Below are 12,236 nucleotides of genomic sequence, written 5' to 3' on the forward strand. Positions count from 1 at the left end.
TGTGATGAAAATTGATTCATAGAGTGTTAGGTACTGCAGTATCTTTTTTCATACCTTCCTTAAACTCCTGGTTAGATCTGAACTCACCAGACTTGTGGTTGTCTTGGCACCCTCAGCCTGTGGTTAGGGATGGAGACATTTAAACTGGTCATGGTCATGGGTATCCTTGGACTTGTGGGTAGGAGCGGACATTGATAGAGTGGGGGCTTGGCTGAGATAGCCTTAGATTTAAGTCTAGGGAGGGTCCATTAATGGAGCTGACGTTGAACAAAGCTGGGATGTTCCCTTTAGAGCATCCTTAAATCCCAGCCCTCTCATTTCTTATTGGTCAAAATGCCTTGTCAGTTAACCCTGTTTACTCTGATTGGCTGGAGATGGCACTCTTCTGTTGCTCTCCCTATCTCACCTGTGCTTGTTCTTCGATGTGTGCCAGAGTAGACCCATGACTCGCGTGAGGGGCGGTCTCCGAAACCCCTGAAGCCATTGTGGGCCACCATCACTGGACAGAAACAGGACCCACCAATCAATCAAACAATCAGGGAATTGTAAGCGTGCTACTCACCCGTGAGGGTTTCAGGGTGCTGGGGGGGGGGGGGGGGGTCCGCAGATCTGTTTAGCCAAAGAGCCAGGTCTTGAGGGTCTTCTTGAAGGTGTTCAGGGAGGGGGGCTTCTGATGTCTGCCGGTAGCTCGTTCCAGGTCTTGGCTGCAATGTGAGAGAAGGGGGAGACATCCATTACCATGCAGGCATTGCATCGCAATGCCTTTACATTGCGGGTATTACAACGCAAGTCTTTACAACGACTTGCGCTGTCGTTACAACGACTTGCGCTGGATGGCGCTCTAACCTAAGGAATAGTATTATTTACTATTCCAACACCTTCCCTACTGTACGTAGAGTGGTGTTGGAATAGTAAATCATACTATTCCAAAGTCCAGCGCCCTCCAGGGCAAGTCGTTGTAATGACTTTCGTTGTAAAAACTGCATTGTAACGTACCGCGATCATTTTGATCGCGTTGTAACGTCACATATTCGAGAGAAGGATCTTCCGCCTGTTCTGGCTCTGTGGATGCGCGTGGTTTCAGCCAGTGCGAGGTGGGAAGATCGGAGGTTTCTTTTGGGTACGTGGAAGTTGATTCTGTCGTTGAGGTATTTGGGTCCGTTGTTGTGTGGGCATATTATAGACAGACGCAAGACAGGTCCATAGAAAGTGAAGAAAGACTCTGCCCGCCGTGAGGATGCACACAGCAGTCACAGTTACTGAATACCCCAGTGTGTTGACTCTTCAGTCAGTATAACCCCAGAGTGGACCCCAAAGAGTGCACTCTCCCGGCAGGAAGTCGGGCTGCTTTCTCGTTTTAAATAATTTAAGCCGCACCCCACGCAGCAGAGCAGTTTGGTTTCACTGTGTGCTTTGCTGATGTCGGGACAGGTCAGACAATGAGGCACAAACATGTAGAAGGTCGGTTGCGTCCTGTTCCAAAATGTTTCCCGCTCTTCGGGGACAGTGCAATCTTATGTCATTTTCAAGCCCTGAATAAATGAAGTTTCACTCGTTCAACTCTTAAAAACTTTACAAGAATATATCAACTTCGGAGAGGCCAGCAAGGCGGCCTTGACTTGGTCTGCTCTCCATCTCACCGAAGTGGGGTCTACCGAAAGTTCTTCATTTTGCTGTGTGTATTTTACGTTTTCTAGAGGTTTGAAATCCCCATTCAGAGCAGTCTTTTCTGTGATCCTGGGCACCTGAGACTGCCACCTGCTCTGAGTAAACAGGCCTATCCTTCTAAGGGTCATAAAGCGCTCTAATTACTAAGTCCTATAAGAGAGGGCTGGGAGAAGGGGGCAGGAAGAGCCCAGGAACACCGAAAAACATCTTCCCCAACTAAAGTCATTGTGGCATTCTAACAAGTGGATTATATGTTGACATGCAGCTAGGAGCCACATCACTGTGACTTGATCAGTGTTGCCCCATATGACCTAGATAGTTGTGTGTGTTCAGAACTATGTACTGATGATCAATGTACTAATGTGTCATGTATGTGGCTCTGTAGGAGGGTGCAGCTCCACTGAAGTGTATGAGGCCACTGAGTGAGACACTACTAGAATGGAGGCCAGAGAGTGAGACGCTACTGAAGTGCATGATGCCAGTGAGTAAGGCGCTACTGAAGTGTATGAGGCCAGTGAGTGAGACGCTACTGAAGTGCATGATGCCAGTGAGTGAGGCGCTGCTGAAGTGTATGAGGCCAGTGAGTGAGGCGCTACTGAAGTGTATGAGGCCAGTGAGTGAGGCGCTACTGAAGTGCATGATGCCAGAGAGTGAGACGCTACTGAAGTGCATGATGCCAGAGAGTGAGACGCTACTGAAGTGCATGATGCCAGTGAGTGAGACGCTACTGAAGTGCATGATGCCAGTGAGTGAGAAGCTACTGAAGTGCATGATGCCAGTGAGTGAGAAGCTACTGAAGTGCATGATGCCAGAGAGTGAGACGCTACTGAAGTGTATGAGGCCAGGGAGAGGGACGCTGCTAAAATGGAGGCCAGAGTGAGACGCTACTGAAGTGCATGATGCCAGTGAGTGAGAAGCTACTGAAGTGCATGATGCCAGTGAGTGAGACGCTACTGAAGTGCATGATGCCAGAGAGTGAGACGCTACTGAAGTGCATGATGCCAGTGAGTGAGAAGCTACTGAAGTGCATGATGCCAGTGAGTGAGACGCTACTGAAGTGCATGATGCCAGAGAGTGAGACGCTACTGAAGTGCATGATGCCAGAGAGTGAGACGCTACTGAAGTGCATGATGCCAGTGAGTGAGACGCTACTGAAGTGCATGATGCCAGTGAGTGAGAAGCTACTGAAGTGCATGATGCCAGTGAGTGAGAAGCTACTGAAGTGCATGATGCCAGAGAGTGAGACGCTACTGAAGTGTATGAGGCCAGGGAGAGGGACGCTGCTAAAATGGAGGCCAGAGTGAGACGCTACTGAAGTGTATGAGGTCAGTGAGTGAGACGCTACTGAAGTGCATGATGCCAGTGAGTGAGAAGCTACTGAAGTGCATGATGCCAGAGAGTGAGACGCTACTGAAGTGCATGATGCCAGTGAGTGAGACGCTACTGAAGTGCATGATGCCAGAGAGTGAGACGCTACTGAAGTGCATGATGCCAGTGAGTGAGAAGCTACTGAAGTGCATGATGCCAGAGAGTGAGACGCTACTGAAGTATATGATGCCAGAGAGTGAGACGCTACTGAAGTGTATGATGCCAGTGAGTGAGAAGCTACTGAAGTGCATGATGCCAGAGAGTGAGACGCTACTGAAGTGCATGATGCCAGAGAGTGAGACGCTACTGAAGTGCATGATGCCAGTGAGTGAGACGCTACTGAAGTGTATGATGCCAGAGAGTGAGACGCTACTGAAGTGCATGATGCCAGTGAGTGAGGCGCTACTGAAGCATATGTGGCCAGAGAGTGAGACGCTACTGAAGTGCATGATGGCAGTGAGTGAGACGCTACTGAAGTGTATGAGGCCAGTGCGTGAGATGCTACTGAAGTGTATGAGACCAGTGAGATACTACTGAAGTGCATGATGCCAGTGAGTGAGGCGCTACTGAAGTGTATGATGCCAGTGAGTGAGGTGCTACTGAAGTGTATGAGGCCAGTGAGTGAGGTGCTACTGAAGTGTATGAGGCCAGTGAGTGAGGCACTAATGAAGTGTCTGAAGCCAGTGAGTGAGGCGCTACTGAAGTGTCTGAAGCCAGTGAGTGAGGCACTAATGAAGTTTCTGAAGTCAGTGAGTGAGACATAATGAAGTGTCTGAAGCCAGTGAGTGAGGCACTAATGAAGTTTCTGAAGTCAGTGAGTGAGACACTAATGAAGTGTCTGATGCCAGTGAATGAGACGCTACTGAAGTGTATGAGGCCAGTGAGTGAGGCGCTACTGAAGTGTATAATGCCAGTGAGTGAGGTGCTTCTGAAGTGTATGAGGCCAGTGAGTGAGGCACTAATGAAGTGTCTGAAGCCAGTGAGTGAGGCGCTACTGAAGTGTCTGAAGCCAGTGAGTGAGGCACTAATGAAGTTTCTGAAGTCAGTGAGTGAGACACTAATGAAGTGTCTGAAGCCAGTGAGTGAGGCACTAATGAAGTTTCTGAAGTCAGTGAGTGAGACACTAATGAAGTGTCTGATGCCAGTGAGTGAGACGCTACTGAAGTGTATGAGTCCAGTGAGTGAGACACTAATGAAGTGTCTGATGCCAGTGAGTGAGACGTTACTGAAGTGTATGAGGCCAGTGAGTGAGGCGCTACTTAAGTGTATGAGGCCAGTGAGTGAGACGCTACTGAAGTGTACGAGGCCAGTGGTAAGAACTACAAGAGCGTATACATGTGGCGAGACTCCATTGAAATGTATGAGGCCAGTGAGTGAGACGATGTAAAGTGTATGTGGCCAGAGGGTGAGACATTAAAAAAGTGTATGAGGCCAGTGAGTGAGACGGTGTAAAGTGTATGTGGCCAGAGGGTGAGACACTAAAGAAGTGTATGAGGCCAGTGAGTAAGAAGGTGTAGTATGTGGCCAGAGGGTGAGACACTAAAGAAGTGTATGAGGCTAGTGAGTGAGACAGTGTAAAGTGTATGTGGCCAGAGGGTGAGACACTAAAGAAGTGTATGAGGTCAGTGAGTGAGACGATGTAAGTGTATGTGGTCAGAGGGTGAGACACTAAAGAAGTGTATGAGGCCAGTGAGTGAGATGGTGTAAAGTGTATGTGGCCAGAGTGTATACGAGTGGCAAGACTCTATTGCAGTATATGAGGCCGGTGAGTGAGACTCTAATGAAGTGTATGAGGCCAGTGAGTGAGAGGTTACTTAAGGGTATGAGGCCAGTGCTAGGAACCACTAGAGCGTATCCACGTGGAGAGACCCCATTGCAGTGTCTGAGGTCAGTGAGTAAAACGGTATGTAGTGTTTGAGGCCAGTGGGTAAGACACTAAATAGGTGTATGAGGCCAGTGAGTGAAACTACTGAAATATATGAGGTCAGTGCTAAGAACCATTAGAACGTATACAAATGCGAGACTCCATTGCAATATATGAGGCCAGTGAATGAGACATAATGAAGTGTATGAGGCCAGTGCGTGAGATGCTACTGAAGTGTATGAGGCCAATGAGTGAGACGCTACTGAAGTGCATGATGCCAGTGAGTGAGACGCTACTGAAGTGTATGATGCCAGTGAGTGAGACGCTACTGAGGTGTATGAGGCCTGTGCGTGAGATGCTACTGAAGTGTATGAGACCAGTGAGACGCTATTGAAGTTTATGAGGCCAATAAGCAAAATGCTACTAGAGTGTATGAGACCAGTGAGTGAGACACTATTTAAGTTTATGAGACCAGTGAGTGAGATGCTACGGATTCTTTTAGGCAATGCTACCAACCACTAGATCATATACAAGTGGCGAGCCTCCATCGCAGTGTGTGAGGCCTGTGAGCGAAACGTTACTGAAGTTTATGAGGCCAGTGAGTGAGATGCTACTGAAGGATATGAGGCCGGTGAGTGATACACTACTGAAGTGTATAAGGCCATTGCTAGAGACCACTAGAGCATATACCAATGATGAGACTCCATCAAAATGTATGAGGTCTGTTATACGGGTGTGAGTGACACTCCACTGAAGAGTATGGGGCCAGTAAGTGAGACTCGATTGAAGTGTATGAGGTTTCTAATATGGGATTGACACTACTGAACTGTATGAGGCTCATGGTACAGGAGTGAGTGACACTCCAGTGAAATGTATGAGGCTCGTGATATGGGAGTGAGTGACACTGCACTGGAGTGTATGAGGCCTGTGATATGGGAGTAGGTGACACACTCCAATGAAGTGTATGAACCCAGAGAGTGAGACTCGATTGAAGTATTTGAGGATTGTGATATGGGAATGACCCTCTACTGAACTGTATGAGGCTTATGGTACAGGAGTGAGTGACACTCCAGTGAAATGTATGACGCTCGTGATATGGGAGTGAGTGACACGCCATTAAAGTATATGAGGCTCATAAAATGGGAGTGACTGACACTCTACTGTAGCGTATTAGGATCGTGATATAGAGTGAGTGACACTCTATGATTGGCACCTAAAGTAGGGGTGCTGGGTGTGCCGCAGCACCCCCAAAATAACCATGCTGGGGTTCCGAAGGTGAATGAGCACTTAAGATGCCTTCCATTTTAATTTTTATCTTGCACATTTGCTGTGCTTTCAAAGCAAGAGGTCAGTCATGTGCCAGGCTGTGACTTTTGATCAATTGCTGCTTATTCCTTTGACATGGGGATTGGCGTTTACTTTTCTTGCTGTGACTGCAAAGTGAGATGGTTTTGTAAAGTGACCTTTGTGACAAGCTTGCTGGGTACAGGGACTGAAAGAGGAAAGGATGTAGGACGTCACTTTTTTCCTAACACACAATATTTAAATTCCCGTAAAATAACAGTGTAACATATCAGCAATTAGGAAAGCACGAACGAAGCCCATTAAAAAAAATTCTGAAGTGTGATGGAAACAGTTTTAGTAGGATCAAAACAAATCAAGACACTTTATTTGGTGATGTGTAAATCGTAAATATTTGCTGAAAGCCGATTTCCACACCTTATAGTTTGTGCACTACATAGTTTCATCAGTAAAATGCATGCCAGTGCATATTTTGTGGCCATTTCATTGGGAAATGTGATGTCTGGAAATTATGGTGCACTACACCACGCATAAGTAATATATCTGCAACAGTGTGCTCCAAAGTGAACCACTTTACTGAAGTGTATGAGGCTCGTGAAATGGGAGTGCGTGACACTCCATTGAAGTGTATGATGATTGTGAAATGGAAGTGCGTGACACTCTGCTGTATTGTATGATGCTTGTGATATGGGAGTGCGTGACACTCCATTGAAGTGCATGATGCTTGTGATATGGGAGTGCATGACACTCTGCTGTATTGTATGATGCTTGTGAAATGGGAGTGTGTGACACTCCATTGAAGTGCATGATGCTTGTGATATGGGAGTGAGTGACACTCTGCTGTAGTGTATGATGCTTGTGATATGGGAATGAGGGGCACTCCATTGTAGTGTATGATGATTGTGAAATGGGAGTGCGTGACACTCTGCTGTATTATATGATGCTTGTGAAATGGGAGTGAGGGACACTCCATTGAAGTGCATGATGCTTGTGATATGGGAGTGAGTGACACTCTGCTGTAGTGTATGATGCTTGTGATATGGGAATGAGGGGCACTCCATTGTAGTGTATGATGCTTGTGATATGGGAGTGAGTGGCACTCCGCTGTAGTGTCTGGTGCTTCTGATATGGGAGTGAGGGACACTCTATTGAAGTGTATGAGGCTTCTGGTATGAGAATAAGTGACAGTTCACTGAAATTTATGAGGCCAGTGAGACTCAACTGAAGTGTATGAGGCTTGTGATACAGAAGTTAGTGACATTCCATTGAAGTGTAAGATGCTTGTGATGTGGGAGTGACTGACACTCCATCGAAGAGTATGAGTATGTCATATGGGAGTGAATGACACTCCATCGAAGTGTAAGATGCTTGTGATGCGGAAGTAAGTGACCCTCCATCGAAGAGAATGAGTATTTAATGTGGGAGTGAGTGACACTCTGCTGTAGTGTATGATGCTTGTGATGCAGGAGTGAGTGACACTCCATAGAAGTGTAAGATGCTTGTGATACAGGAGTGAGTGACAATCCATAGAAGTGTAAGAGGCTTATGATACATGAGTGAGTGGCATGCCTTTGAAGTGTATGAGGCTTGTGATACAGGAGTGAATGACATTCCATCGAAGTGTAAGATGCCCGTGAGGTGGCAGGGAGTGCCACTCCATAGAAGTGTAAGAGGCTTGTGATGTGGGAGTGAGGGACACTCCATTGAAAAGTATGAGGCTCGTGATATGGGAGTAAGTGACACTACATTAAAGTGTATAAGTATTTGATATGAGAGTGAGTGACACTCTGCTGTAGTGTATGATGCCGATCATATGGGAGTGAGTGATGTTCCATTGAAGCATGTGAGGGTTCTGGTATGAGAGTAAGTGACAGTTTGTTGAAATGTATGAGGCTAGTGAGACTCAACTGAAGTGTACGAGGCTTGTGATACAGGAGTGAGTGACACTCAATAGAAGTGTCAGAGACTTGCGATGTGGGAGTGAGTGACACTCCATTGAAGAGTATGAGTCTTTGATATGGGAGTGAGTGACACTCCACTGAAGAGTATGAGGTTTGTGATACAGGAGTGAGTGACACCCCATAGAAGTGTCAGAGACTTGTGATGTGGGATTGAGTGACACTCCAATGAAGAGTATGAATCTTTAATATGGGAGTGAGCTTTTGTCCACTATAGAGTATGAGTCTTTGGTATAGGAGTGAGTGAGACCCCACTGAAGAGTATGAGGCTTTGATAGAGGAGTGAGTGATACTCCATCGAAGTGTAAGAGAATTGTGATAAAGGAGTAAGTGACATGCCATTAAAGTGTATGAGGCTTTGATACAGGAGTGAGTGACATGCCATAGAAGTGGAAGAGGCTTTTGATGTGAGTGAGTGACACTCCATTGAAGACTATGAGTCTTTGATATGAGAGTGAGTGACACTCCATTGAAGACTATGAGTCTTTTATATGGGAGTGGGTGACACCCCACTGAAGAGTATGAGGGTTTGATAGAGGAGTGAGTGACACTCCATAGAAGTGTAAGAGAAATTGTGAAAAGGAGTGAGTGACATGCCATTGAATTGTATGAGACTTATGATACAGGAGTGAGTGATACTCCATAGAAGTGTAAAAGGCCTGTGATGTAGGAGTGAGTGACACTCTGTAAAAGTGTAAGAGGCTTGTGATGTGGGAGTGAGTAAAACTCCATAGAAGCCATAGAAGTGTAAGAGGCTTGTGATATGGGAGTGAGTGACACTCCATTGAAGAGCATGAGTCTTTGATATAGAAATGAGTGACACTCTATCCAAGAGTATGAGGCTTTGATATGGTAGTGTCACTCACTCCATTGAAGAGTATGAGTCTTTGATATAGACATGAGTGACTCTCCATCCAAGAGAATGAGGCTTTGATATGGGAGTGAGTGTCAATCCATAGAAGTGTAAGAGGCTTGTGATGTAGGAGTGAGTTGCATGCCATTGAATAGTATGAGGTTTGTGACAGAGAAGTGAGTAACATTTCATAGAAGTGTAAGAGGCTTGTGATGTGGGAGTGAGGGACACTCCATTGAAGAGTATGAGTATTTGATACAGGAGTTAGTGACACTCCATTGAAGAATATGAGTCTTTGACATGGGATTGGGCGCCACACTGTATTGAAGTGTGTGAGATCATGATAGGCACTACTCAAACATGTAAACATGATGGCACTCCAATGAGGACTATGAGGCCACTGGTAGAGGTAGTGTGCGACTCCTGTAAAGCATTTGAGGAGAGTGATGCAGACGCAAATGAGACTCCACTAAAGTTTATGAGACGAGTGAAAGAGGAGAGGGTTGGGGTTCACCTAGACCCTGATTATGAGTTGCATGGTACTGGGACCACAATATTAACACATGTGATTTTAGAATTAGCGCCCTGTGAAATCGCCCAGTACCATGCAACAAGTTGATCTCTATGAAATGGAGCAGTACCAAGTTGGGCCATTTATTTTGGTCTCAAACCCATACAGAATTCACCAATCCATAGGGTTTACAGCATATATTTATCACCTGCTCTGAGTAGATATAGATGCGGGTGATTTTGGGGTGGGTGGTGAGGGAAGGGGTGTGAAAATAAGAGAGAAGGGGAACCTTTTTCTAGCAGGAGAAGCACTGGTATGCTCCCCCCATTAAAGAAGAAATGGAGAATGAGGGTTGGGTGCTGCTGCAGCCAAAACCTCATGTGATTTTTGAAGGCAGAGTTACCTGCTGAAAAAATCGGTCTAGGTTCTCCCACACTCAGGCAAACCAGGTGTGGAAAAACAGCTCATAATAAGATGGAGCGAAAGTAATGCATAAAAACGTGCTAATTTCCCTCCTCCTAATTTGTAATCAGTGCCTTAGTGTATGAGGGTAGTGGTATGAGGGTGAGTGAGACTCCACTGAAGAATCTGAGACAAGTGACAGCCAAGGGGTCAGAGTCCACTGATTTGTGAGATGGGAGTGAGTGAGTCAGTGAGTGAGTGAGTGTGAGTGAGTGAGTGAGTGAATGAGTGATACTTCACTGAAGTTTACTGTGTGAATTCTGTGGGAATGAGGGAATGCTTTCTCAAGTCTATGAGGCCAAGGTTCCCTTTAAGTATTTGAGACTAATAACATACAGTGAATGAAACTGAATTGAAGTCTACAAAGTCAGTGAAAGGTGGTGAACGAAGCTCTGTCGAAGTGCATCAGGCCTGTGAAAGGCAGTGAGTGGGACTCCACGGAAGTGCATGGGGCCAGTGACCAATAATTAGTGGGACTCCACTGAAATGTCTGAGGCCTGTGACAAGTACTGAGAGAGACTTAATTGAAGTGCATGGACCAGTGATATGGGAGTGAGTGAGGTGCCATTGAAGTGCATGGACCAGTGATACAGGAGCAAATGAGCCTCCACTGAAGTGCATGAGGCCAGTGATACAGGAGTGAGTGAGCCTCTACGGAAGTGCACTAGACCAGTTATATGGGAGTGAGTGAGGCTCCACTAAAATGCATGAGGCCAGTGATACGAATGCAAGCGAGGCTCCATTGGCGTGCATGACACCAGTGATACAGGAGTGAGTGAGCCTCCACTGAAGTGCATGAGGCCAGTGATACAGGAGTGAGTGAGCCTCTACTGAAGTGCACTAGACCAGTTATATGGGAGTGAGTGAGGCTCCACTGAAATGCATGAGGCCAGTGATACGAATGCAAGCGAGGCTCCATTGGCGTGCATGACACCAGTGATACAGGAGTGAGTGAGCCTCCACTGAAGTGCATGAGGCCAGTGATACAGGAGTGAGTGAGGCTCCACTGAACTGCACTTGACCAGTGATAATGGAGTGAGTGATGCTCCCCTGAAGTGTGTGAGGCCAGTGATACTGAAGTGAGTGAGACCCCCTTGAAGTGCACTAGACTAGTGATACGGGATTGGGTGAGACTCCACTGAAGTGCACTAGGCTAGTGATACTGAAGTGAGTGAGGTTCTATTGAAGTGCACTAGACCAGCGATCAGGGAGTGAGTGAGGCTCCATTCAAGCTCACTCGACCAGTGATACAGGAGTAAGTGAGGTTCCACTAAAGTGCAGTAGACCAGCGATACAGGAGTGAGTGAGGCTCCACTGAAGTGCACTAGACCAGTCATGCGGGAGTGAGCGAGGCCCCATTGAAGTGCGTGAGGCAAGTGATACGGGAGTGAGGCTTCACTAAAGTGCATGAGGCCAGTGATACAGGAGTGAGTGAGATGCCAATTAAGTACTTAGGGCTAATGCGGGGCAGTGACTGGCATGCCATTGAGGTCAGTGAGGGCTTGGTGGACACTCTGACCCATCTGCTGCCCTTCTCTTTCCAGCCCCTTTGCCATGCGGCGGTGGATCCCTGGTCTCTGTCTCGCAGTCTGCGCCATCTTCGGTACCCATGATGCCTGGGCCCAGAACCTGCACTTCGCCCCTCAGTGGCACCATCACTATGAGTACCAGTCTCCGGGGGACCAGCTGCCTGTTATCAGTAAGTGCCTCTTGCAAGTCACCTTCCTCTTGGTATTAGCAGCATCATGTGAATGTCATTCAAGTGCCAGGCTGTCAGCACTGGAAACACAGTGTGGACATGGCAAGCTTCCCTCTAATGCAGAACAGACATAGCCTATCAGCGACAAGCTTTGCTGGCACAGCAAGCAGGCACAACCTGGACAAGGTAAGCTCCCTTATACTCGCAACTTGCACAGCATTGATTTGGCAAGCTTTCCCTGCAAGGAACAGGAACAGCTCCCCTCAAACACAATGCAGGCACATCCTAGACCTGGCAAGCTTCACTGACACACAGGCCAGGGGCAACCTGGACATTGCTGTCTTTACTCCTATACATGGCTTGTGCCACATGGACATGGCAAGCTTCCCTGACACACGGACCAGGGGCAACCTGGACATTGCTGTCTTCACTCCTATACATGGCTTGTGCCACATGGACATGGCAAGCTTCCCTGACACACGGACCAGGGGCAACCTGGACATTGCTGTCTTCACTCCTATACATGGCTTGTGCCACATGGACATGGCAAG

General features: G+C 47.1%; 1 protein-coding gene across 2 annotated transcripts in view; it reads left to right on the plus strand.

Moving 5' to 3' along the window:
* LOC146797016 (chemokine-like protein TAFA-1) overlaps positions 1-12,236 on the plus strand; it is a 276,881-nt gene that overhangs the window by 111,282 nt on the left and 153,363 nt on the right. For both annotated transcript variants that reach the window (XM_085630291.1, XM_085630293.1), the window contains exon 2: positions 11,531-11,685. In XM_085630291.1, coding sequence (XP_085486417.1) covers positions 11,541-11,685 — 145 coding nt within the window. In that variant the 5' untranslated portion in view covers positions 11,531-11,540. The remainder of the gene's footprint in view (positions 1-11,530; positions 11,686-12,236) is intronic.

This window comes from Triturus cristatus, chromosome 10 (assembly GCF_964204655.1).
Source record: "Triturus cristatus chromosome 10, aTriCri1.1, whole genome shotgun sequence".
Lineage (NCBI taxonomy): Eukaryota > Metazoa > Chordata > Amphibia > Caudata > Salamandridae > Triturus > Triturus cristatus.